The sequence below is a fragment of the Ursus maritimus genome, unplaced genomic scaffold (assembly GCF_017311325.1).
Source record: "Ursus maritimus isolate PB19 unplaced genomic scaffold, ASM1731132v1 scaffold_15, whole genome shotgun sequence".
Taxonomy (NCBI): Eukaryota; Metazoa; Chordata; class Mammalia; order Carnivora; family Ursidae; genus Ursus; species Ursus maritimus.
This window is the reverse complement of record NW_024423897.1, coordinates 3,035,153-3,062,690: the sequence shown is the minus strand read 5'-3', so window position 1 is coordinate 3,062,690 and position 27,538 is coordinate 3,035,153. Positions and strand designations below refer to the sequence as shown.

Sequence of the window (27,538 nt, the reverse complement as noted above, 5' to 3'; positions counted from 1 at the left end):
TAGACTGCTGGTGGGAATAGAAATGGTGCAGCACTTTGGAAACCAGTCTGGCAGGTCCTGAAATGGTTAAACTGAGAGTCACCGAATGATCTAGCAATTCCACTCCTCGGTATACACCCAAGAGAAACAGCAACATATATCCCCACAAAAACTTGGATGGTACACAAATGTTCAAGGAAGCATTATTCATAATAGGAAAAAGTGGGAATAACCCAAGAGTCCACCCACTGAGGAATGGAGAAATAAAATGTGGTGTATCCATACAATGGAATATTATTTGGCAATAAATTAAGAAAGTACTGATAGGTGTTACACAACATGGATGAACTTTGAAAACATGCTAGCTGCAAAGGGCCACATATCGTGTGATTCATTTATATGTTAATAGGCAAGTTAGGCAAATTTAGAATAGGTAGGGCTGGGGGCTGCTGTATCATCTGTGTTTCAAAATAGTCCACAGGATATTAGCAGGACACAAGTCATAAACATTATTATTATTATTAATTTACCACTCATAGAGTCCAGTAGGAACCAGTGGAGAATCTCAGCTCCTTATGAAGTCTCTGACTTAGTCTAGGAGCCATGCAGTAAACATTGAACAGGGTAGTGGCCCCAGACCCTTGGGAGCTCCTTTAAGAATGCCTGACGAAGGGGTGCCTGGGTGGCTCAGTTGGTTAAACGTCTGATTCTTGATTTTGACTCAGTTTATGATCTTAGGGTCATGAGATCAAGCCCTGCTGTGGCTCCATGCTCAGCGGGGAGCCTTTCTCTCCCTCGCCCTTTACCCCTCCTCTTCACTCACATGAGTATGCTCTCAATAAATAAATAAATAGACAAATTATATATATATATATATATATATAAAGAATGCCTGAGGAAGACTGAGACATATTTGTGTGTCTGTCTTTGGATCAATGACAGGCTTGATAGACTGAACTTGTATAGCCATCTCCAAAGGGGGAAGCCAAACAGATAAGCATAGAAGTCTATAAACTAGACTGTAGGACCAGCTAAGATGCTGAGGCTGGTAAGAAGGTGATGGAGGAAGAAGGCAAACAAGGAAAACAAAAGGTAAAACTAAAACCATTCATTTTTTAAAATAAACTTTAAATTGTCAGTTTTAGATCAACAGAAACATTGTAAGGGCAATACAGAGAGTTTTCACATATTCCACACTCATTTAACTCCACTATGAACATCTATTAGCATGGTACATTCTTCACAATAAATGAACAAATATTGATACACTATTATTAACTAATATTAACACAGATTTCTTTAGTTTTTATGTAATGCCCTTTGTCTGTTCCGGGATCCCATCCAGGACTCCACAGAGCAATTAGCAACCATGTCTTTTTAGGCTCCTCTTGGCTGTGGCAGTTTCTCAGACTTTCCTTTTCCATCTGGTTTTCGATGACCTGACAGTTTAAGGAGTATTGGTCAGGGATTTTGTAGAATGTCCCCACACTGAATTTGTCTGTTATTTTTCTCATGAGTAAAATGAGGTGGTAGGTTTTGGGAGGAAGACCACAGGAGGTCAAGTGCCACACACATCACATCATGTCAGGGGAACATACCGTCAACATGACTTCTGTTGTTGTTGACCTTGATCGCCTGGCCAAGCTAGGCTTTGTCAGGTTTCTCCTCTGTTGGGTTACCCTGTCCTGCTGTTTCCATACCTCCTCTTTGGAGGAAATCACTGCATGCAGCCCACACTTAAAAGAGCCAGGAGTTACGGTCCCCCTCCTGGAGGGTTGGGTAGCTACATCGATTATTTGGAATTCTGAACAGGAGACTGGAATATTCATTTAGAATCTGTTCTCAACCAAAGGGGGAAGTGGGGCAGGGAACATAGGTCTCCAGGTTTGAAATTGGTCTTCTATCCTTTAGGGAAGAAGGGGGAGCTGGTGCCACTCAGGGAAAAGGGAGAGAGGAAGGAGAGCTTGCTGGGCTTCTCCCTTCCTCACAAACCTCGTGAAAGAGGGGTGCTATGTTCCTGACTCTGGTGCCCCAGGCTATCTCCACTGTACCACTCCTGCTGATGACGTGCCCAGGAATCTTGACATGATACATTCATGAGTTTCTCAAGCAATAATGGAAAAGTTTTCTTTCTTTTGCTCTGAGCAGATTGTTTAAAACAGAAAGAAAAGGTCAGTTATAAAACCACAACAAAATAATCTGTCCCAAGAGTGTTTCTCCTCCTTCCTGCCCTCTTTGAGTGAGTGGCCAGCACTGAGCTGCGTGCCTAGACCTCTTGAGATGACGTGCTATCCAGCGAAGGCCCCAGAATCACCTGACCAGGGCATATGGGGCCCTTGGGACTCGTGAGTGGGTGGGTCCCAGGTCTGGGAAAATGCCACCAAGAATTTTTCCACTCTGTGATGAAAGGAAAGACTCTTCTGGGTTGGATTGTTTAATGAAAGGCAAAAGTAATTTGGAAAAAACAAGATCTGGCCACTAAATTGAAAGATTATTTTTACTGCAGAGGGCCAGCCATCTAATAAAATGCCACCATTGCCCAAGTTTGTCTCTCCCCCATCCCAGGAAACTTTACGGGCACCCAAGTGTCTGTCCTTTTGATTAGGCTGTGAATGTCTCGGGGAGTTCAGTGAGAGCCTGGCCAAGGTCATGGAGTCCCTGCCAGTGGATTTGGTGTCACCTAAGGGCTGAGGTTTATTTCCAGAAGGAGAGACTGAGGTTTCCGTTTGTGAGAGTCACATAATGCTTCCTCAGTGCTGTCCTGCCCAGGCCATGAGCTGCGCCCACACGACAGCTCGGGGGCTGCAGGACACTTCGCACGAAGTCTTGGTGGTTCTGTTCTGGAGCTGCCTGCTGACACTGAGGGGTGAGATTCAGTTTTGTCCTGAGTTCATGTGTCTCGTGCACAAATCCCTTGCAGCCGGACAGCAAATATTCTCTGACGGCGGTCTGTAGACACGTTTAGGGCTGAGCACGGTGTCTGCGTTTCTGAACCCTGACTTGAGATGTCAGATAAGCCATGGCATTCCTGATAGGTATTTGAAATCAGCTTTCAGACTTCCCCCAGCGCTCGCTGCATGCCTCCCCTCCTCTTCCAGAGAGACCAGCAGAGAGGTGGCAAGACTGGGTTAGCATCCTACATTTATCACTACTTACTATTTGACCTTGGACAATTCAGCAGCACCTCTCTGCCCCTCTGTTTCTATAATTTCAAGAGGGGATGATAGGACGCAATGACTGCACGATGTCTGCACAATGTCTGAGAAACAGTGGCTTGCACAAAATAAAGCGAGTGAATGGTAAAGAATACATTTCTTCTTCTGACACAGAGCCCCAGCTCTTGAATCTTAAAAAAAACTCAATGATTTACTTTTCTACTACTTTAAAAAAAAAAAACAAAAGAAAAGAAAGACCTTAATTTTTTACAGCAGTTTTACGTCCAACACGAAATTGAGAGGTCGGTAGAGATTTCCCACATATCCTCTAACTCCCCGCCCACACAGCCTCCCCCACCATCAGTGTCACTCACCGGCGTGGGACAGTTGTGACCAAGGACAGATCTACCCATTATAATCATCCAAAGTTTGTGCTTTACCTCAGGGGTCACCCTTGGTGTTGTGCATTCTATGGGTTTGGACAAAAGCATAATGACACATAACCCACCGCTGTCCTATCATACAGAGTCTTTTGCCTGCCATATAAGTCCTCTGTGCTCTGCCTGTTCATCTCCCCGCCCCCAACCCTGGCAACCACTGATCTTTGTACTGTCTCCATAGTTTTGCCTTTTCCAGAACGTCATAGAGTTGGAGTCCTTACCAGACTGGCTTCTTTCACGGGATAATCTGCATTGACGTCCCCTCCATGTCTTTTCATGGCTGGATAGCTCACATCGTTGTAGGCCTGAATGCTATTCCAGTGTCTGGATGCCCCACAGTGTACTTATCCACGCACCCCCTGAAGGACATCTTGGTCACTTCCAAGTTTTGGCAATTATGAGTAAAGCTGCTATAAACATCCGCGCGTGGGTTTTTGTGTGGACGTGAGTTTTCAAGTCCTTCGGGTGAATACCTAAAGTGCGCTGTTCCTGGACTGTATGGTAAGATTATGTTTAGTTTTGTAGGAAGCAGCCAAACTGTCTTCCCAAGTGGCCGTGTCATTTTACATTCCTGCCAGAAGTGCGTGAGAGCTCCTGTCACTCCATGTCCTCGCCAGCATTTGGTGTCAGTGTTTTAGATTTGGGTCATTCTAACAGGTGTGTGGTGATATCTCCTTGTTATAAACCATTTCTTTTTTTAAAAAGCATACATTGCAACAGATTATTGATATGGTTTTTAAAGATCCTAATCTTCCCACAAATCTGAACATGGTAATTTATCACGGACCCTAAACAATGGCTCTGCCTTGGGTTTTCACTTTAAAAAGCATTTTATGAGAGAACCACTAAAGTCTCACCCTATGCTCTGTGGCTGTTTAGGGGTGCCTATGCCCTTGTGTGCTGGGACTATACTAAAAGAGTAGCCAGTCTGAAGGGCTAAAAAACACTTTCATATGAAGTTGCTTAACAGCTAGACAGAAGCATTCGTACCCTGTGGAACTGATATGACCTATACCAAGAGCTTAGGGTACGAATCTGGTAATATTTCTTTTTTTCTTTCTTTTTTTTTTTAAAGATTTTATTTATTTATTCGACAGGATAGAGACAGCCAGCGAGAGAGGGAACACAAGCAGGGGGAGTGGGAGAGGAAGAAGCAGGCTCATAGCAGAAGAGCCTGATGTGGGGCTCGATCCCATAACGCCGAGATCATGCCCTGAGCCGAAGGCAGACGTTTAACCGCTGTGCCACCCAGGCACCCCTATTTCTTTTTTTCTAATTCATCACTTGAATACTCGCCCCCCTCAAACTCTGTTGTTACAAAGTTTAATATCTTGCTTTTGATTTTTCCAAAAACCCCAGGGCCTTACTTAGTCCTCCTTTTGAAATACCAGATGCAGGGGGACCTGGAGAGTGGAAATCCTCTTTTGCTCTTGCCTGTCTGCACCACAAGGTGGCGCTGTTGAACAGCAGGCCTACACAGCCCTGCGGAGGGGAGGCCCTTACTCTTCTCTGTCTGCTGTCCCTGCAGTGATGTTCTGCTCTCAGGCCCCAGAGTCTGCTCCCTTGGTTCATGTGCAGATATTATTCCCCCAAATGAGACCCTGGGCAGCACCTACCAGCTTTCGGGTGTGGAGCCTGAATCATCCACCACCTAGACTCCCATGTTTTTCTTGGTAAGCATGATGGACTGAATGTTTTGTCCCCATTCCCTGCTGCCCCCCCCACCTCCACCCCCAATTCATACATTGAAGCCCTAAACCCCAGTACGACTGTATTTGCAGATAGAGGCTTTGTGGAAGGGACTAAGTTTGGTAAGGTCCTGATCTGATAGGATTAGGGCCCTTCCAGGGAGAGACACCAGAGAGCCTGATGTCTGTCTTCCTCAGTGAGGCACTGAGGAAAATGTGTGGGGGCAGGAAGAAGTCAGCACTGTGCAAGCCGGGAAGAAGGCCCTCCCCGGCACCCTGACCTTGGACTTCCAGCCTCCGGAGCTGTGAGAAAGTAGATCTCTGTTGTTTAAGCCCCCAGTCTGGGGTAGCTTGTGATGGCAGCTGGGGTGGACTGCCAGAGTGAGCTGCTCACTGGGTGTTGCAGGGAATGGCCTCTGTGGCGCTCCCCGTGTCCAGTCCTGTCAACATCCTTTGATCAGGGGCACCCCTGTCTTACCTGCCAAAGCTGCTTGGAAAGGGGATGCTCGCACACTGAGTTCCCAGGCCACGGTCTAGCGGGAGCGGGAAGGGAGGAGCGTGGGACCCAGGTGGGCATGTCCTTGGCCCTTGCCCTGGGGGAGAGCATGGTCGGAGGAGGGGCATAGCAGGGGCCTCTAGAATGTGTGGCCCGGGCTAGGGGTCCTTTCCCCCCGGCCTAACGCCGGGCTGCCTGGGCTGGATCCTGGGTCCACCACCCACTAACTGTGAGCCTGGGGGCAGGTTCTTTATTCTCTTTGTGCCTAATTTTCCTCACCTGGAAAAGTGCGGCGGGTCGGGGGAAGGGGGTAATAATGGGACCAACCTCCCAAAATCTTCGTGAAGATTAGATGCATCAGTGGCGTGAAGTGTGTGAATAATGCCCGCTATACGGTAGCTATTACTTAACAACACCCCAACCCCTGTGGGAGCTCGCACGATCGTCCCCCCGCACATGAGCAGCGCCTGTCACTGCAGACTTTACTCAAGGGTGGGGATGTGGGCCAGGGGCCTGGGGTTGCATTGTGCTCTCCACATTAAAAACCCTAAAGGTCTCCTTCTCTCATGTTCTCTTTGGTCATCCTGCCGCAAGGCTGTGTCTCTCTGGCCCATAGCCCCGGGGGTCCCCAGCCTTCCCATGTCTGTTATCTAGTCCTGACTTCCCTTCCCCCTGCGAGAGGACACCTTCCTTTCCCTGTCTCCTCGTCCCCGTGCTAGTCAGTCATGTCCTTGTTCATTTGTACAGGAGCTAAGAATCTCACCCTCCATCCCAATCATTCTGTCAAAATATTTCTTTCAAAGAAATAAAATGTCCTCCCTGGTGGATCCCGGTGGAGGATGTTTTCTCCAGCCTTCCATGTACGGAACTGAGAGCGGGGCTAAGGTGTGCTTGGGGAGCCCTGCTACCCTCTTTCATTTCTGTGTCTGTAGCCCTCATGGAAAAGTGAGTTCCCTGAAGACAGGGATGACACCTTATTTGTGACAGCGGGGCCTGGCTCCAGGGGCACGATGATGTGTGGGTAGGGTGAGGGAGTGCCGCCTTTGCTCTCTGCCGCGTCCCTCAGTAAGGCCTTCCTGGGCCTTTCCTCTACTCTCATGAGGGGATGGTTCTGCACACCCTGACACGCTCTGAGCTCCAGGCTCCCTCCTGGGAATGGTGCTTTTCTAGCACCCACTAGTCATCTCCACTTTTATCTTCGCCCTTGGGCTTCTGAGAAGCTTGCTCTGAGCTTTTCCCTACCAACACAGAACATCGCAGCTTTGGCGTTTAAAATTACCCCCTTCAGGTCGTTTCGCCTTACACAGAAAGAAAGCAAGGAGACTCAAGTGCCAAGACTAAGTGGAGACCCCTCCCCGCCAACATTATGGACCAAGGCCTGACGTCAATCTCTTATATAAACCAAATATAAATGAAGAATTTATGTGCATTTATCCACCCACAAGCAACCAAGAGGTAATGCTTATATCAGTTTGGTCAGATGCTAGCTTAGAAATGCACACTTCTAAAGGTATACACAACTGTGACTTGTTCCAGAAATAGAGACAGTTATAAAGTAGAGTTATAAACTCATATATACATATAGAGAGAGTTCGGGTTTTTTTTTAACAAACACTTATTTGGGGGGCATGTGGGTGGCTCAGTTGGTTAAGCATCTGACTCTTGATTTCAGCTCAGGTCACGATCTCAGGGTCGTGAGGTCCATCCCTGTGTTGGGCTCCGTGCTTAGTGGGCAGTCTGCTTGAGATTCCCTCTCTCCTTGGCTTCTGCCCTTCCCCCACCCTCTCTTAAAAAGCAAGCAAGCAAACAGACAAACAAACAAATTTCACTTATTTGGAACCCATTCTGTGCCAGGAAATGTTCTAAGAAGGCTACAGATGCTGACTCACTGGCTCCTCATGTCGACCCTGTGAGGTGGGCGCTATTAGAATCCCCATTTTACAGATGAGAACACCGAGGTACAGAAGAATGAGGTAACTCACTCAAAACACGTTGCTGGTAATGGGCAGCCAGGAATCCAGGCAGTGCGGCTTCAGGGTCCCTGTGTTTAGCACCTACACTATGCTTCCAGAACCTCAGGGAGCCTAGGAAGAAATCTGTGCTTCCCTGTGTGTGCAATCACGGAGCGGGCTCGCGGTGGTCCCCACTGCTGTGCCGGGTCCGCCTAGGGCGCTGGCCACCCTGGAGGGACCGCGTCTGGGGGCCGCCCTCACCGGGCAGAGGGGCTGAGTGCGGCATCAGGACCCCAGCCCCAGGAGCGCCTCTGCGGGGCGTGAGCCTCGGGCTCGCCGCCGAAGCTCTCGTCTCTGTTTCTTCAACTGTTGCGTGAGCCTCAGGCCCCCGACCCTCTCAGGCCGTTTGGGGGCCGGGACGAACTGGTGCTTGGGAAGGGGCTGGCAGAGTACTGACGGACGCCTGCTCAGCCCCCCCGGCCTCCTTCAGAGAGACGTCGCCCGTTCGGTTCGGCCTCCGTGTCCACCTGCAGAGTCGGGGGACACGCGCTCGTTTGGTGCTGTGGGAGCGCGTGCTCGGCGCGGGCGGAGAGCGCAAGGCTGAGCCTGAGAAGCGTCGCGGGCTGACTCCAGGGCAGGCAGAAGTGATTTTCCAGCCTGCAGCAGGGCTGAACGCCGAGGCGTGGACTCTGACAGCTCCGGGATTCGGGGCTGGCGGTTTATGAGAGGCGGGTTCTTGAGCTGAGCTGGCGCCGGGCCCCGGGGCGGTGCGGGCCTTAAAGGAGACGGGTGTGTAAGGCGCCGGTGTGCCCTGCTGTCCGAACCGCCGTGTGGTCCGAGTGGGGGCGAGGCGGGCGGGATGCACAGGTGCTCCCTGTGGGGAGGGCACATGCTCAGAAGGAAGACCCCAGGGCCGGGGGTGGCGAGGCCCCACGGAGGGTGGACGGGACGGAAGTCGGGGACACCGCCTGGACGCCCTCCGGCTTTCTGCGCCTCACTTGTCGCTCTGCCTGGCCGGGGGTCTTTCACGGCCCACCCTGCCCTTGGCTTTGGTTCTTATTGACGTCCAATCAGGCTGCCACCCTCCACCTGACCTCTTGCGAGGCCGGCGGCCTTGAGGGCCACCAGCGAGCAGGTGTTTGCTTACACGGCCTCAGTCTGTTTATAGCAGTGGCGCTGCTGAGACGGGCGCTGTGGTTGGGCCGGGGTGGCTGCCCCACAAAGACAGCTTTCAGGCCACACTCGGCTGGAAATCTGGGGACAAAAGCTGGGTGAGATAGAAGGCAAGGTCAGGCCCGGATCGGGTTCAGGCTGAGAGGGAAACTGGCAGGCCTCGACAGTGTTTTCGGCCCTTACTACATGCCAGGCTGCGCTAGGGGCCTCACGTGCACCATCCCAGCTGGTTACTCCGCTGAGACGCTGAGAAACTGGCCTCGGGCTGCTTAGCCACTTTTCTGGAGAGCTGGGATTTGAGCCCTGATCTCTCTGTGGGTCTTCCCCTTGGTTACTCTGCCTCCCCAGCTGAAATGAATATCAGCAGTTTCTGTTTAAAGATTGTCTATAGTCCCCAAAGCACTGTTCTAGATAAGGAGACTAAGGCTCAGAGGGGACCAGTGACTTGCTCGTGGTCACACAACTAGGAAGTGACAGAGCTGGGGCACATGACCCAAGGAGCCTGGCTTTCTGACCAGGAAGGTCTCTTCTGACAGACACTTTTCCTTCAGGAAAACACACGGCGTGCCCCTCCTGACCTGCCTTACAGGTCGTCTCCCTGGCTCCCTCTTCCGGTGTGCTGCATGGGGTGTGTCTGAGGAGGACGGAAGTCTGGCCTCCATCTCTGCCCTCGGCTCAGCCATCTCCAGCTCCATGATAGGTGATGCTAGGTCACCCAGCTATGGAGGGGTCCACACGCTGGACTATCCTGGGGGGCTTTCACTACAGAGCTCGGATGGTGGCTGCTGCCTCCTACCTCCTGCAGACCCTCAAATTCCGAGGACCTCTCTGTTCCCTTCCCTATGCCCATTGTACCCTCGCCGGCAGGTAAGCCTGCTTCTGACCCACTTTCCCCTCAGATCTGTCTCCTCTCTTGCACACCCCTGCCCCGTCCGTGCGCCACCTTTTCCATCTCTCTGTCTCCTGTCCCCAAGTCTTTTGGAGCCTGGCTGCAAGATAAAGTCCATGCCTTCAGCTGGGCTCCTGGAACCTCCTGTAGGAGACCAGCCCTTCCTCCGGCTCTGCTGCCCTCAGGCCAGTGGGACGACTTGGGCCAGATGGCTTCACAGCCCAGGGCCTCAGTTTCTCCATCTGGAAAATGGGGGGATGATGGCTGCTCTGCATTCTGGGGTGTTTCATGGCTGCTGCCCTGGCAGCCATTTCTAGGGGCAATAGCAATATTTAATGAGCCCTTACTGTGTCATTAGTGGCTGGTGCTCTCAGGCACCATCTCATTCCCTAAATGATGGAAAGAGGCAGGTTGAGTGGCATGGGTGTTTCTGAGCTTCCTATTCTTGCTGTTTCCTCTCCCTCTTTCCCTTCTACTCCTTCTTCCTCTTCCCCTTCCTCTCCTATCCCTCTTCTGTTCCCAGAGAGCCTGGCCATGAGAGGACTGCCACACTTCAGAGCCCACGGAACAAGAAAAGCTGCCAGATAACAAAGGTAGAGGTTGAGGTGACCCTGTTCCTTGAGGATGTGGTTGTATCACTCCTCCCAAACAGATGGGCCTCAAGTCCCTGGCCAGTGCCGCATCGGGGCACTTGGAAACCATCCCCAAGTCAGCCGCTGGGAACTGCACACCTCCTGTTTCTTTCTTTTTTTCTTTTTCTTTTGAGAGAGAGAGAGAGAAAGAGAGCGCGTGCACAGGGGAGGGGCAGAGGGAGAGGGAGAGAGAGAATCTTGAGCAGACTCCCTGTTGAACATGGAGCCTGACGCGGGGCTCGATCTCACAACCCTGAGATCATGACCTGAGCCTAAATTGAGAGTCAGATGCTTAACCCATTGCTACCCAGACGCCCCACACACCTCCTGTTTGTGGCTCTTACAACAACCCCTGACAGATTTGCAGAAGGTCTGCTCCTGCCTCCCTGGGTCCCTGTACCTTCCTTCACCCCACCCAGGGGCTGATCTCACGAAGGACACCCCAATCACCAGGGGAATGAGTGCTGTAGGAACTGGTCAAATTCCAGGGCCCCTGTTGGGCCACAGGGCTAGTGTGGCGTCACTGGTGTCCACTCACAGGCCCAGTGCCCTTGGTCGTCACCTTTCTCTGCCCACCCATGAGATTAGCGTGGCACAGAGCTGACTCTGCTACCTCAGAGCAGGCCCGGGCATCTTCCTTCTCTTTCTTTTCTGCCTGGGAGGCAAGCACGGAGAGCAAGGCCTGGAAGAGTCCTCGCCATTTCTCATGTTGTCCCTCCCTCCCTGTGGCCACTGAGCATGGGACTTTCCCTGGCCTGACATGTCCTGGGTTCAGTTCAGCTGCACTCTGGAACTGGGGGCCCATGAGCCTCTCTTGTGGTCCTTCCTCTCTCTCTTACGCCTCAGGTGGGGGAGGGGGCACCTTGCAGCTCCCTGGCGTGACAAATTCTGGGGAGTAGGGTTTGGGCATGGGGAAACAGGCAGAGATGGCCTTCCTAAAGCTGATTTTTGTTCAAGACCATGTCATCCCGGAACTGGCTTGGGCAAATAGCACCCCGTATTGTCCGGCTTGTTTCCCTGGAGTTCTGTGTCAGGGCTGTGACCACAGGCTCTGCAGATAGTCAAGGACCATTTTACTAATGTCGACCATATAAACATGTCCTTTCAGGGATGTGGGAGGCAGGAGGCTGGGCCAAGGAAGGACAGAATTGGTCCTGGGTCTCCAGGTCAGATGGGACTGGTTTACAACTGCAAACCACAGGCTGTTCTCAGCACGGACTTAATGAGGGGAAGTGGAATGATGTATTACAATACTCCTTTTATGGGGGTTTTATCCAGTAATGTTCACTGAGTTTCCATCCACCCCTGCCCAAGCGTTTATGGGGAGATGTGTGCTTGGGATGGAATTAATAAGATCCCAGCCTATTAATAACTTATGGACTATAAATAAGTTTTTGTGAGTTTCCACAGCTTGTGCAAATGGCAGCGTGGCCTTTCACCCCATCTGGTGGGCATGTGTGAGGCGGTCTTGCTGGGTGTATGAAGAATAAGTTACGGGCAGGCCTGAGAAGGACAGGTGGCCTGCTACCCGAGTGGCTGACACGGAGCCCCAGCAAGAGACAAAAGGCAGTTGGGGTTGGGGGGAGAGACAATAAGATAACGTGAACAAAGAGAATACAAAGGGCTAGCTTGACCCCAAAACCTGTTCTTTGTCTCTCTGCTCTGCTCTCCTGCACTGTCCAGGAGGCAACCCCACTGTTTCCCCTTGTAGCCAAGCCTGGAGATGGCCGAGCCACCTGCCCTGCCTGGCAGGGGTTGTCACGTGGTGATGATTCACTGTGTCAGCCATTTCATCTCTTCATTGTCACCACCTCGTGGTGACTGTCACCACCCCTGGCCAGCTCCTTCCCAGGCAGGACTTGTCTGTTCATAATCATCTGACCTTTAGGCAGGGCTCGGGCCAGAGGTTTGCAAACAGTTACCGAGCTGCGAGGTCAGCATCCGTGGAGATGGGGCAGGGGGCAGGAGGCCAGCATGGGCTGTCAGAACGGGCGAGGGGCCGTCTGTGTGGGTTCGAGGTGTTGGCGGTGACAGGAGGTGGTTCTGTATAGAGGTGACCGGTCCGGTGTAAATGTAAGGAGGATAGTGGGAGAGGCTAGAGGAAGAATGAAAATTAAGGGAAGGAAAAAAACTTGAATGCACCCCAGGAGGGCGTGGGAGCGGGGGCACATCCGGCACTCAGTGGGATTTTAAATACCAGACAAAGGAATCAAAGATTCTTGGAGAAATGGCAGATTCCAGGGCAGGAGCAGGAAAAGCAGGAGATAAGCCTAGACCTCCACCTTGGGTCAGAAATTAAGGAGGTGCTCAAGGACAGACGTGGAATGTCACAGGATACAAAAGCCAGCCCAAAAGGCTGCCCACTAACCAAATCTGGGACAACCTGATGCCAAGTGAGGTAATGATAGCCCTGGATTGTATAACACATTGAGTAAAATAGGAATCTATGGTCCATGCAGATAGAAATAAACAAGTGAATCAATAAACAGGGACAAGAAAAAGCTTTTTATTATAGTAGGATGCCAATTAATGAGCGCAGAAGGAACGATGGGATTGCAAAATGCCCACTTGGCCGTGGTTGGTTCAACAGAGCTATGTCAATGGGCATGAATGTTGGATGAAGAGCAGGACATGTACAAAATCTCGAAGTCCCTCCCCACAAAATACTAATTTATTACAGATGGACTCAAGAGGGATCTGGCCGACACCACTTTAATCAAGTGATGAAAGTTAATGTCAGCCAAAAAGGGACAGAGCTAACCATGTGTCTCATAGGACGCTGTGACAAGAATGCATCATCGCTCCTGTGATGTTCCTATCCAAGATGCAAGATCAGAATCTCATCATGAGAAATCGTCAGACGAACCCAGTTGAAGAGCGGTTCTATGCAAGATCTGGCCTGGAATCTTCGAGAGGGACTGCAGATTAAAGGAGACAGAAGACATGCGGCCACTAAATACACCATGTGATTCTGAACCGAATCCCTTCACTGCACAGAACACAATCGGGCCCGACCGGCAGAACCCCAGGGAGGTCTGAGGATGAGGTGGTAGCACTCAGTGAGCGATCAGCCAGTCGCGGAGCACAAATGCGGTACGGCTCCACTTACGTGGGGTGCCTGCAGTCCTCAAACTCACAGAGATGGTGGTAGAATGGTGGTTATGGGGGCTGTGGAGGGGGAATGGCGAGCTGGTGGCAATGGGGACAGAGTTGGAATTCGGGAAGGGTAAAAGTTCTGGAGATGGATGGTGGTGACAATTGAATAACAATGTGAATGTACTTCATGGGAACTGGACACTTAATTAAGATAGTAAATTTTATGTATATTTTACTGCAGTAAAAAAAAATGGGGGAAAATTGCGTGGCTTTGGAGATGAACAGAGCAAGGTTGGACTCTCAGCTCTACTTGTCACTGGATGATCTCAGGTGAGTGCTTCTTTCATTGTCAGCAGGGACAATGACCCCGTCTCCCTGCAGGGACGCCCTTTAGTGAGTGGCTGCAGTGGCCTGCACGTGGCAAGCACTCAGACAGAACAGGCTGCCTCCTCTTATCTGATCATTGTGCATCGGTGACTCCGTAGCTGCAAGCTGGCTGCCATTTTGCCCATCACCTCCACCCCCAGCCCACCCCTGTGTCCTGCTGGCCACTCAGAGCTCCTATGCCCGCGATCATCTTCTCTCCAGGAACTTCTCATGGGGGCAGTTGGAGAGGTAGAGAGGGTCCCAGCTAAGGACAGTTATAGGAGCTGATGTGCTTGTGCACGCATGAGCCGTCTCCGGAGGGGTGAGTACGGACCTGGTACTGTGGCGGTTGCTGCTGGGAGGGTATCTGGGAGGGACGTTGGTGGGGAACTTCTTCCTATGAAACCGTTCATGCCCTTAGTATGTCTCCCTACATATAAGCATTGTCTATGTAAATAAAATAAATAAACACACAGCTCCATCATTACCAAAGAGGTGCTGGAGAGGGGCCCCCATTCCCTCCTCTGTCTCCTCAATGCTCTGCCTTCTGGCAGCGGCCCCCCTGGCTTTCCAGCTGAAACTGCTGTGGTCTTTGTTGATGAATTCAGTGGATTTATCCCTCTTCCCCTCAGCTCTGTGACATTTCGAAACACCGCTTCCCCCCACTTCCCCCAAAACCAGTGAAATATATTTGTGATTTGGGGAAGGGCCACGTCTCTCATGGCCACTGTTGTAATCCCACAGTGAAGGGCACTGCCTGACATACTTGTAAGTGTGCAAAAAAGATTTTTTTTTTGAATGAACAAATCATTCAACAAAGGAATAAAATGTTTTAAAATGTAATGACTAGCCTTGATGCAGAAGGAAGCTCAAATATCATGGCACTGACGAACTCACGAAACTATTTTGATGTGCAAATAGCCAGAAATAAAGACAAAGGCCATCGTTTTTAAATAAAGCAGTCCTGGCTGTGGGATTATATTATTGTGTTGTACAGTGTTACCAACGGAAAAACCAGGTAAATATCAATGTTTACACAGGCGCTGTCAGTATTATTTCTTATAACTACATGTGAATCGAAGTATTACAAAATAAAGAGCTTAATTTAGGTAATGTAGGAAGTGCAAGCCCGATCTCAGATGAAGACACATCTGTCAATTGGGGGATCGTTCATGGACAAGTCAATCAGATGTCATCAAAAGGCTGGTCAGGGCATTTTCGAGTTGTAAGCTGCAAAAATGCAAATAAATCAACCTACGTAAAAGTAGTATGCCCTGGGCAGCAGTAGCTCAGGGGCGGGTCTTGTACCTAATGAACTTGTGGCTCTAGGGGAGAGGCGGGCAAATGGATTTTTCATAGCATCGTATGGTTGACGTTGCCTGCACTCGGCCAGGTCTTACAAGAAAGACATGAGATCAGAAGCGAGCGCAGAGAACGCTCAAGTGACAAAGGCCTCCATGCAACGATCAAATTAAGGATGTGGTGCCCCGGCCAACTTTTCAGCTGGACAGAATGGCTCAGGGAAAAAAGTGTAAGGCTTAGCTATTGCACGGACTCAAAGTTCCCATCGAGAGAGAGGGATGAGAGCAACGGAGCAGAGGAGTACAACAGATTTATGAGTGGAGTCTCGAAAAAAATTGTGAGTGTGGCTTCTGGCCCACGTTGCTGGTTGGACTGTGTCAGGTAAAACTCCTACTATGTCTGTAAGATAGCCATTCTGACCCAAACCCCCATGAGCCCCAGGCTCCCAAAGCCTCAGCTCAGAACTTAAAATGACCCTTGGGCTCTAGTCTCCTAGAGCAGGACGGGGATTAGGAAAGCTGATTCCCCAAGAGTGTGGAGTGGCCAGAGTGTGCTGAGAAACGCAGTGGCTGTGGAAGAACCTCCCAGAAGGTGGCGCGAGAGGTCACAGAGAACAGCAGGTGGAGCCCAGCCTACAAGGGACACCCGCCATGCTGGGTTCCGTGGCTTCACAGCAGAACTGCAGTTTTCCCTTCTTCCCTTTTGTAGTTAATCCTCTATTAAGGATTGGGTGGGATATTAGGCGATGACTTCTCTCTTTAGTTCTGAGGTCTAATAGAGGAAGCGGTGCCCAACCGCTAACGCGGGGACCTCCTGGGCGTCGAGCTGGATGAGGCCACTACATGGTCCTTTGAGACCATCTTCCGTGGAGCAGGATCAGGACCTCTGCGGGAAGACACAGTATATCCAGTGGTCAGAAAGGCACACTGAGGCGGCCTTCTGGGACTCAGCCACATTTGGTTCTCCTCTCCTTCTGGGCACGTGAGTGTGTGTACCTCTCGGTGCCCTTGCAGTTGGGTATGGCCACGTGCCCAGTGAAAACCACGGTAACCCTTGCAGGCTGTATCCTTCATCCTTCACGTGAGACCTTCCGTGGTTCTCTTCCTCTGCTGTGCTCTTAGGCAAGAGGTCTTGGGTTAAGATGGTGAGCTAAAAGCTTGAACCAGCCAAGATGCTCAACGTCGCCTTGAAGACTTGCCTTGGAGTGTTGCCCGGATCACAGCCATTTTGGGTGAGGAACTTGTGGGAGGTTGATGAGATGTTGGACCCTCTGTTCACGTACTGTAGCAGAAACAGAATCTATCATCACTAAGGTTGCCCCAGAGCCCAAGTGGCAGAGTCACGACTGGAACTTGGAGCCTTGAACCAGCACACCGTATGAGCTCATAGATTGTTGTGAGGACGGCCGTCATTAGGACTCGGGGCTGGGCTGAGTCTGACAGACTTCTCCCACCTGCCTACAGAATCGCCTCTACGGAGACCGAGTGCTGCTTCCTTCAGAGTGCTGTGTAAGCTTTGCCGCATTCAAATGCCCACCCTGACCGTTGTTTAACTTCTGCCATATCCAAGCTATTGCTCTTGTAGGGGGGTGGAAATGGTTTCCTCTCTACCCCCCAAGTACTTGGCTGAGACCCCTGTAATAAAAGATTAACAAACGAAAAACAGAAGTTTCTTAACATGTGTACCTCATGTCGCCATGGAAACACCCAGGGAAAAAGAACTCCCCGGGGTGGCTTAGAATTCAGGATTAAATTAAACAGGGAAGGAAGAGGGGGTAGGTAGGCCTCTTAGGGGAGTCAGTGATTTTTTAGGAAAGATGAATGGGCCTTTAGAAGAACAGATAGGAAGTATAATAGTTTGTGATGAAATTTGTCAGGGTGCGGGGTTGACTTCTGGTCTCTTCTCTTGTGGTGTCAGTCCTCCCTGGTTGATGCATCTTCCGGGAGGGGGATCTGTGACCATGGTGTTCCTTTGCGGTATCTGCCTTCAGGCAGATAAAAGGAATTCAGTGAAAGCCTCTCCCTGTATTTGCTGTTTTCCAAGTGTCTGCAGCTCTAAGTAATCTATATATCAGAGGCGAATTTGCGGGTAGCATGTCCTGAACTCCTGCGGTCATATTTTGAGGTGGCATAGTCTGCCACCCTTTGCGCTCTCATTTGCAAGACTTGAAGCTTCACACATTGATTAGGCTACACAGACATGCCCTCTTCCGGCTTCAGCCCTGGCGAGACTGCTACTCAGGGTGAGTCTGAGGGGCTTCTGAGAATACTGTGTGCTGGTTCTCTCAGTCTGCGTCCTGGCTGACCTGAGCCCACCTCTACGTGCAATGTTCTGTGACCTTCCCTCATCATTGGATAAGTTCAATCTGGACACCCACAGAGAGGTTAGACTCCATTCCAGGCTTGAAAATTCTGGAGCCCAACTCAGGTAGCTGAAAATCTAGTCTCCATGAAAATCAGCCTAGAAGATCTGGCCCTCTAGCTAGGGATGTTTTGAATAATCTTAATCACAGGACGATGACACTCTCGGGCAAGTATCTCCAACATCCCCAGGGGCCAGCCCGGTGATGGAAACGAGAAGGCAGCCAGTGGCATCGGCATGTCCCACATGCTGTCTAAAGTGGAGAGTTGCTGCAGAGTTCTGGCGGACTGTTATCCAGCGGGAATACAAACAGGTTGCCAAACCTTGACATTTTTCATTAGGAGCCAGAAAGAGAGCTCTATACGGAATTCTCCCCATTTTGAAATACTGGTAATTAATTAAAAACAAAACAACAGACAACAGTTACAACTCCGTGGTCAATAGAACATGCCTGGAGGGCAGTCAGTTGGCAAACTCTGCCCTGTGATAGACATTTGAGTGAGGGGAGCAGACTGGCTAGAGCTAAAGGTACTCATTGAGATGTGGCAAGAGGTCAAGCTGACTTGATTTTGGCCTTCATTTGGAATGAAGGATGAACCCCAAAGGACTGACAAGTTTGACCTGTTAATGAGGAGGCAGAGTAGCAAAGGGGTGGGGTGTGGAGGGTAATGTGAGCTTTGAGTTCAGAAGCTTGGGTTTTAACCCTGCTCCCCTATGTAATAGTTGTATAATGAGTTTGTTGTTTCACCTGAGTCTAGGTTGCCTCAACTACAGAATGGAGGATAAATCCGAACAGGGTCATGAGAATTAAATTTATGCATGAGAAAATGCCTGCCACCTGGTTGGTGCCTAGCTTGTCTACTTCCTTTCAAAGGTTCCAGAGTGAGGAAGAGATTTGATAAAAGCAGTGTTTCTGGAAGGATGGCCAAATGGCAGTTTGGACACTGGAGACAGAAAGACTGGCTAGGTCTCAGGCAGTGTGACCAATTTGAGAGGACGAGTAATTACTACCATGTGGCTTTGGAGCCAAGCCCATCCCCAGTGACAAGACCATAAAAGTAGACCTCCTGGCTCCTTCACGGGTAAGGTGATGGACAGGGCACGATATGTAGTGCCAACAAAAGCTTGGCTGTGCCAGCTGTCCTGTCTGCTCCCACCCTGTCCTCGGCCTCCCTAGGGCAGCCAAGAGGGGCAGGGCCTGGCCCCCCGTCAGGGCTGACCCAGGTGCAGTTTTCAAACTGGACCTCAGTGCCAGCCTCAGGCCCACGCTGGAACCTGACCTTTGCTGGGTCCCGACGACATCGCTCCTCTATCTTGAATAGCCAGTGAGTGTCTGCAGAGTTCTCACCAATGTTCTGAACTGCTTAGCAAACATCTTCAGAAGACACTTCTTTTGAAAGACGAGAAGGTGTAAGTTACATGCAGGCATTTCTGCGTCAAAATGCCCCAAAGCGGAGTCCTTGCAAGGAATTAAAAAAACAAAACAAAAACCTCAATAGTCTCGCCCCTCAGGAGCTGTTGGAAGAGACCTGTTTGTACACTAATCACAAACTGTCATTGCCAGTCAACATCACCAGCTTCCCAAAAATGGTCCTTAAGAGAAAATGATTTTTCCTGTGCAGAGAATCACTGGAGGGCTTGCTGGGCCCCTCCACGAGTCTCAAAATCTGGGCTGGGGTGGGGGCTACGTTTCTAGCAAGTTCCAGGGCGATGCTGCTGTGCTGCTGGTCAGGGACTCTGCCTTCAGCAGCACTGCTGTCACGGGCCTGTGAGTACTTACTGCAGTGCCAGTGAGCGATCCAGAATACACGGGAACCTACTTCCCCTCGATGATTAAACAGAAGCTGAGGTTAAATGGCAGAGACAGGGTAAACCAATGCCTGAACATCTGACGTAAGAGCCACAAACTTCACTATAAGCCAAGAAATGGCAAAGGTGGAGGCGGGTCATTCTAACAGGGAACCAGCTAAATAGGTTACAATTTATTGGATGAACAATAGCCAGCGACAGATTCAACTAAGAACCAAAACTCTTGGGTATCAGCTTTGGCATTCTTCAAGGCTTGCCGTACCCAGTGTTTGCCAAGGGCCGGCAGCATGAGCACCCCCTGGAGCATGAGAAACAGGCTCGGATCCCACCCCAGAACTTCGGGTCAGAATATGCACCTTTCCAAGACGCCTGGGTGATGCTGCTGCTGTACACTTGGGTTCGAGAAAAATGGAGAGATCGCGCTGCCCTCAGCGAGTGACAGGCAGTGGTCGTGGTCCCGGGGAGAAGAGGACTGCCTGCCCACTTCCAGTGCCACCTGCTAGCTTCAGGGAGTGGGCAGCTCCAAGTCACGCTCACCCATCCCTCCCCCGGCCATTACTCCTGTGCGGGCACAGGAACAGCAGGCAGAGGACAAAGGTTACTCTTCACAGGTTCACAGGCCTAGAGGCTACAGTCAGTTGAGGCTTCTGAGTAAGAGTATCAAATGATTTTATTACAAAACTTAAGCTATTTATTGATCATTCAACTTTTCTAAAAAACACAAACGTGAGAATAAAATAAACACGCCCAAGACTCACTAGCCCTTGCAGGATAAGCAGCAGCAGCCCTGGACAGAGAGCCTGCAAATGTTTTTCCTTCTCCCTGATGTCTGTACTTCTTCACACATTCTAGGGTCCCATGTGTTGTCACCTCTCACAGAGGAAAGGAAAGCAAAGCTTCAAGATTCACGTACAAGAGGGTCATGACAACTTTAGAGCTATGTGGTGCTGATGGCTGATACATCCTAGTTGACAAATAAGCACTAATTCCTACTCCATGCTAACCTTTACTGTCATCTCTGGAACTGGTCATGTTCCTTCACTGTAGCTACAGCCCCTCTAGGGATCCCGGAACACAAACCCTAAAATCCACAGTCTTCAAGTTCAAGTATAAAGGTCTGTTTCAGGACAACCCCAGACTGATGTAGTGTTTCTTTATATCTCTGTAGTGTCTACCGGGTGTCATCCCCTTCGGCGGGCTGACCAGATGGCAGCACGGTGAGGGGGCACACGTGGTCAGCTCTGCTACTGCCTGTCCCATCTGGACACTGCCCCACAGTCAAGGCTGAATGCTGAAATCAGTGGCGACCTCGGCCTGTCTTCATTCTGAAGTTGTACTCTTAAGTAACCAAATCCATTTCTTCATGGTTAATTCAAAGGAGCTTCCAAAAGGCGCCAGACATACTCTAAAAAGAGAATCAGATCAAGATGCTTTTTGATAAGAGACTACATTTAATTTTATGTTCTTAAAAGAATTTACAATTAAACTAGAATACTGGTAATGTTTTATACTCCATAATGGAAGTGAGTTTTTTCCCCCCAGTACAGGCACAGATAGACACCCCCCTTTAAGGCAGTGCCCCACCCGAGCTCTGTGCTCTTGCTCTGTTCACTCACTGATGCTTTCCTATCAAAACTAATAAACATCTTAATGAATCTTACAGACAGAACACCCAAGGGCAATGAGGGGACAGGTTACTAACAATGGCTAGTTAACGATCCACTGCTCACCTGCTGGTCACTGCTCACATTTACTAATGTCTCAAAGCCTGCAAAAAGCATTGCTTTGTGCATCTGTAGCTGACTTGTAAGATTAAATTAAATCCCAAATGTAATAAGAAGAGGCATGCGCATAACAGAAGAATCCCATGGTAGCTGACAGTGGTAAACTCAAATCTCTAAACACAAGGAAATCCAGCAGGGCTTAAAGCAGACCGTGAGTCCCATTTAGGGTGCCACTTTAGAACGCACTGTCTGATTTTATATTCAAATTGCAAACCCAAGTTTAACTCACGTCCAGGCGCGAGACTCATTTAATCAATTTCAGAAAAACAGGACTTGCATTTGAATTTCTCTTGTGCACAACAATCATCCCAGTTGGTTTCTAATGAAGCCTCTATTCGCAGTTTAGATGTTTAGCTCTGGTCGCACAGAAGATCATACTGACACAGGAGAATGCTACTCATTAGTTCCCGGTAAAAAATGACTCTTGAACAGTAGCTGAAGTCTATTTGCAGGAAATGCTTTTCTGAATATATAAAGAACATGATCCCCAGCAATGGCTTACCCCTTTTCTATCCATTTTATATATCTATAAGCCAGAGATGAATGCTCCTGGACAAAAGACGGGATACTGGACCTTAGGAAGCATCCTGGGAGGGGGCGGGGGGGTCCTGGCTCTCCGGCTCTGGGGGGGGCGCTGGTACAGCTTCCTTCTTCTTGGCCGCCAGGAACTCGTGAATTGCTCTTTCTATCTGTGGTCTGAAGATGTGGTTTAGTTTGGGATCCACCACTTGAGAAATGATTCTGTCCACTCCAGCTTCCAACATCCCTGACCTTGTGGAGACAAACAGACCATTCTTTGAAGGCCCGTGCACCCCTCCCCCCGTCACCCCCGTCTGCACCATGCATACCTGCAGTACAGTATCAAAACTCGGAAAACGACACCAGTACAATCCAGCCTGGCTTCGTCTTCACACATGTAGCTGCACGCCGTTGCGTGTTTGCACAGGTAGCCCTGGGCCATTTTACCACAGGAGTGACTTCAGGTAACCACCACCACGATGAAGATCTTACCTCCAGCACCACAGCATCCCCTGGTGTGACCCCTTTCAGGTCACACTCACCCCCCTCCTCCTGCCCCTAAGCCCCAGGCAACCCCTAATCTTGTCCCCATCGCTGTCACTGTTCGTTCACCAATGTTACATATATGGAATCAGCACCACGCATCTTTTTAATACTGGCTTTTTTCACTCAGCATAATTCTCTGATATTTCTATTTCTAAAGAGGTAGGCTTCACAAACTTTTAGATATTCCAGGAGAGTTCACTGGATCAAGACCTGAACATGAGTGCTAGTAACAAGAGCAAAAAAAGATCACGAGCAGATTAGAAAAAGCCAGATGCCATGACCCACCTCCACTGTTGTGCCCAGTGACACTAAGTCACTTGGGTGAGCTAGCAGTAGCACCTTATTAACTAAGGTTCAGTTTGTGACTGTGAAGGACATGCTTTAACAAGACTGCATGCCTTCCTAAAAGCTGCCGTTACACTTTAGACCTCTCGACCAAGATCCAAACACTGCTCTTGGTATAAAACTCCCACGTACGTGCCGACTACACTGAAAACTTCAAGCAGCAGGGAATTATCTTTTGTAATTTGGAGTATCTTTCAATGCACCGGTAGAGTTTACACAGGAGGCCTGTGGAGGCTGGATCAACTAGCAGGAATGTCAGTGGAGTCCTTTGCTTACTTGCACCTTAACTTTAGGTGGTAATAAAGGGGTGGACTGCTGCGACTCGCGTGTCGGATGTGCGGTGAAGTACCATCCACCTTGACCTAATAATGATGTGGATCGGCTTTCTCGCGCATCATGCTGTGATTACCGCCTTTCCACTCTTAATTCTAGCTACTTACTGAACCACACTCTGCCTCAGACCATTTCGCAGCTGGTTTTTGTTCATTGTAGGATTCCATTCCTGCTTGTCCAGATGTGTTGACACAAAATTATCCACTTTCTGCCTCAGGTTTTGGTAAGCTGGCTGAAACATTAAAAAGAAGAGGCAAGGTAAGAAGTTACAGGCACCAAAATTTTAGAAATCAGTCATTCAAGAACACTGCTTTCCACAGAAATGTGGATGTTTCAAGTCCTTCGGGACACTTGCACCATGACGACGAAGCCGGCCCTGCAGCACAGCAGACATGAATTCACGAGCAACCCAGTGCTCACTTTATGGTGGGCAGGCACCAGGCCAGACGCTTTATCATCCATTTACTTCCCAAGGAACGGTACAGGAAGGTTCTGTTAACTCTCTCCTGCCCCCATGCTAGAGAGTAGAAACTTATGCTTAGCAAAAGTAAACAACTTGTCCACATGGCCAAAATGTGGCAAAGCCAAGATTCAATCTAGTCTGTTTTGAATCAGGAACTGGGTTCTAGCCTGGCACCATAACTAACCGGCTGCCTGACTTTCAGCAAGTCACCAACCCTTCAGTCTCAGTTATTTCCACTTGTAAACCCGAAATGTTACTGTCCCCCTTACCTCGCAGAGTACCCTCAGCAATAAATAGGGGCTCAGGAAAACCCCCTGCATAAAATGAAGGGCCACCCAAACCTCAGCAGGATGTGAGAATGGAGACTGAAGTCAAAGCCTATGGAATGCCAGGAAAGGCTGAGGGGGAAGCACAGCTTAAGTCCAAAAATGGAGCTTGAGGCTCTTACTGGCTTCAAATGTTTTAGACCCAACTATGATCAGAACAAAATTAGAAGGCACTTGGTGGACACATGGAATATGTATTCTCAACCTCTAAGACCTTCTGGTATGATCAGCTGATCTTCTTCAAACCAGGTATAATAGTGTGCATTGCTGTTAGGCATCACCCCTGCCCCCTCTGCCTGGACAGCGACTGCTTCCCTACCCCAGTGATGTGTCTTAGCAATGCGACATGGTCTGGTCAATGGAGTGCTAGTGACAAGAGGCCTTAAATGTGGTTGTCCTCTGTCTGGCTTGGTTCTTGTGCTCCGCTGGCCCTCTACGAGGGCATGTCCTGGGACCTAAGATGAATTTATATGTAGCCAAGCTAAACCCAGCCCAGGCCACCTGAGCCACCCAGCTGAAGCCTACTTAGATTAGCTGAACTTTAGCTGACCTGCAGCCCTACCGGCATGAGAATGAGTGCTTATCATAAGTCACTGTGACTGGGTTTATTATGCAGTGTTACTGTGGGCAAAAGTTTGCTAGCAGTCAGGTAAATGAAATCGACAAAAAAAATCAGCAGGCTGAAGCCTGCTGTTGAAACTCTATAGGTGGACTCTTCCAAAAGGCCAAGAGAACTGACTCACAAACACCCACATACTATCTATCTAGCAACTCCTTCTTCCTCTCCTCACAAGGGTAGGGCAGAGGGTGCCATGTTCTCCTGACCACAAATGTGGTGCCTGACCCATGCTAAGACGAGCCGATGTTCCCTGGGATTTTCTGAATAGGAACTGAGGGTCCCTTTCTAGAGAAAGAAGATGTAAGATGTAATCAAAATACTAGTAAACAAACGGATGACTCTGCTCTGCAGTGACAATAAACTAGTTATTATAAAAAGCAGAGATGAAAGCCCTTGTGGAGCATCCCTGGTTCCAAATGCATCCCTACTCTTCTGGAAGTTTGCTCAGTCAGTCCTTTCTTGGGTTGCCCAAGTCAACAGACTCACCCCTTTGCTTAAAGAAACTAGAATTAGTTGTCACTTGGAACTATGTATGCATCCTGATATTAAAATTTCAACTCTTCCAAATAAGTCATCCAGTTTGAAATGATAGTTATTGTTTACTGAAAAAGCACAAAGGACAGCAAATGTCACCACCAACCCTGAACAGATCTTGACAACATAAAATAATCCCTTCAGTTCTTGAAGTGAAAGGACAGAATGTGCCTGCCATTAACATTTTATTGCATTATCTATCCCTCACTTGATTTACTTCTCGGTTTGTTCTATTTATTTGGATTTTGGGAGCACTGCAAAGTAAATTACAAACATCATCAGTACACTTTCCCCAAAATATTTCAGCAGTCTGGAAAAAGGCCTAGGATTATACAATTCTAACAGGTTCTCAGGTGATGTTGATGCTGCTGATCCAAGAGCCACACTGAGAACCAGGGGGCTAAAGCAACAGTGCCTGAAAACACACTCTTTCCAGAATTAAAACCACCCAGTAACTAATGGAAGGAACATCTAAGGTGTTACATGGGGAAGGCTCCAACTCTCCTTCCCCCAACAGCTTTACAATACTAATTTTCTTTCTTTCTTTAAAAAATAACATGCATACTACATTGATTTAGCTGCACAAAACAGAACATAAGATATAAGTGGAGAACTTGTGATGGAAAGTTGAGAACACCCAGAATCCTGGGAAAGGTGGAAGCTCAGTTGATACATATCTGTGACCCTTAAATAAGGAAAATTAAGCATTAAATACTAAGCACTTCTAACACCACGTACTGTATATATTATCTGGTCTACATGTCATTGTTCTACCCTAGAGTACAAGCTTTGAGGACTGGTAGTGACTTGTTCCTGTATCCACACAGTCCACATGCTATTGGCCAGTAAATGTTCAATGAATAAATGGACGATGTCTTTCCCTATCTTTGAGTTGTAATTTTAAGTTCACAATCTTGCTGTTACGTAGGCAGATTTTCTCAGAGAGGAGGAATCACTTCCCTAGAGGCGGTCAGTAACAGAGCCTCCCAAACCTACAACCCTAGTCTTGCTAGCAAAGCTTCTCAAAAGGGAGAAAATGGAACATTCCAGCAACTACTGTACGTCTGAAACTTAACACACCTGACTTCATTCCGTCCCCACGACTTTGGCAAGTACTAGGGGGTTGACCTATGGCATTAGGATCTAAAATTGGCACCAAATCCCCTTTAATCCACGATGGGGTAGAAGATAAGGGTTCTGCACCAGTGTACCTTAATTCAACTGGATACTCAAGCCCACCAATCACTGAGCTGGAGAAAAGGAGGGAACAAATAGCTACAACGTTCTGATGATTGTGCATTCAAACCATTCTCGCTTCCTTATGGCTTTCTCCAATGTTCTTAACACCCAGAGGTTTGATACTGAGGGGCTTAAAAAAGTCTCAGCTTGGGAAAGATAGGATACAGGCTCTGCAACCGGTACTGAATCCCCAAGTTCAGAGAAATGACTGGACTGTCACACAGCTAACAGTGATGGGGCTGGGAGCCCAACCCACGTGCACACTACTCAGAAAGCTCCTGTACTGCCTCAAGCGGTCTAATACCTCACTGCCGAGATTTTTTTTTGAAGTATCTTTTGTTTTTCTCTCCGCTTTAGAAAAGCCAGCCCGACCCCGTCGCCCCGGCTACCTTGGTGTCCACGTCCGCCAGACAGTCCCGGCGGAAGCTGTCAAACAAGCCCCGGCTCTTGAGCTGCTCCACGATGAGAGCGATGAGCTGTGGGTCGCCCGGAGGCAGTGAGGCCGGGTTGATGGGACCGCCGCTCCCACCGGCCCCCGTCGCGCCTGTCGCCGACCCCGCCGAAGCCTGACCCGCTCCGCCGCCGCCCACCGAGCCCGTGCCCCCGCCGCCGCCACCGTCCGCCATGGCTGCGCCCTGGGCCCACAAAGGAAACTGAACACGACTTCTCAGAAATACAGGGCCTGAGTCGTGTAGAGGTGGCACAAGCGCCCAAGAAAAAGGCGGGGGGAGTTGAGGAGAAGGAGGGGAGGGAGGGGGCGGCGGCGGAGGAGGTCGGCTCTGATGCAGCAGAGGTGGTGGTAGGAGAGGTAGAAACGGCCCGCTCCATCCCGGGCGCTCTGCAGACGACGTCACCAATGGCCTTTGCATTGTGGGGCGGGAAGTTTTCGACAGTCATCTCCGCCTTTCTTATAGGTAGAGGTCTGGCTGACTGAAACTACAACTCCCGGCAGCTCCGGCTCGTTCGGCGGCAGTTTGCGGGGCAGTGTGGGAATTGTAGGCTCAGCCGCTCGTGATTGCCAGAAGCTGCGCTGGCCTTCCTCGTCGAGTCACTGCAGCGCTCGCTTTGAATCAGCAGGTCCCAGCAAGTGCCCGGTTATAAGAACCATCTGTGAGACTGAGTAAAAGTATACATTAACAGGTTTGTCCCCGAGATGTTCGGATTCACTGTTTCTCGGTCGGGACCTAGGAATCTGCTTTTAACATGCACACCCACGCCCTCCTTGAACAATAGGAACCAGGGAAATTTGGGCAAAAAGGGACTAATCAAATTTATATTATGCCAAAACCTGTAGGTACTTTTTCTTCCTTAAAATTTTAATAGCAGTACATACTTATTTTAAAAAGTTGGAAAATAACAGAACATTGTGACGAAGAAGATAAAAGTTTCCCTGAATTCTTACGTGTGTGGATTTGGTTCCAGAAAATAGACACTGCCGATAATAATGTGATAATAATGATAATAATGGTGATAATAATAATAATAATAATAA

At 49.4% G+C, this 27,538-nt stretch overlaps 1 protein-coding gene and 1 long non-coding RNA gene across 7 annotated transcripts in view; one reads left to right on the top strand and one right to left on the bottom strand.

Annotated features, from left to right (window-relative positions):
- The window catches only part of LOC103664474, a 99,241-nt gene extending 78,651 nt beyond the window's left edge, over positions 1-20,590 (top strand). For 2 of the 4 annotated variants that reach the window (XR_005834814.1, XR_005834816.1), the window contains 3 exons: positions 13,180-13,497; positions 13,742-13,830; positions 20,507-20,590. This is a non-coding gene — a long non-coding RNA (uncharacterized LOC103664474). The remainder of the gene's footprint in view (positions 1-13,179; positions 13,498-13,741; positions 13,831-20,506) is intronic. The other 2 variants (XR_005834815.1, XR_005834817.1) reach the window with 1 other exon arrangement.
- The window catches only part of BOD1 (biorientation of chromosomes in cell division 1), an 8,899-nt gene continuing 1,351 nt past the window's right edge, over positions 19,991-27,538 (bottom strand). The window contains exons 1-4 of one of the 3 annotated variants that reach the window (XR_005834813.1): positions 26,436-26,889; positions 22,973-23,097; positions 21,625-21,893; positions 19,991-20,743 (exon numbers count right to left, since the gene is read on the bottom strand). Coding sequence is in view for 2 of the 3 variants with exons in the window: in XM_008692700.2 (XP_008690922.2) it covers positions 21,698-21,893; positions 22,973-23,097; positions 26,436-26,672 (558 nt within the window). In the remaining variant the exon portion in view is untranslated. Of the gene's footprint in view, positions 20,744-21,624; positions 21,894-22,972; positions 23,098-26,435; positions 26,890-27,538 lie in introns of those variants that run through there. The other 2 variants (XM_008692700.2, XM_040630280.1) reach the window with 2 other exon arrangements.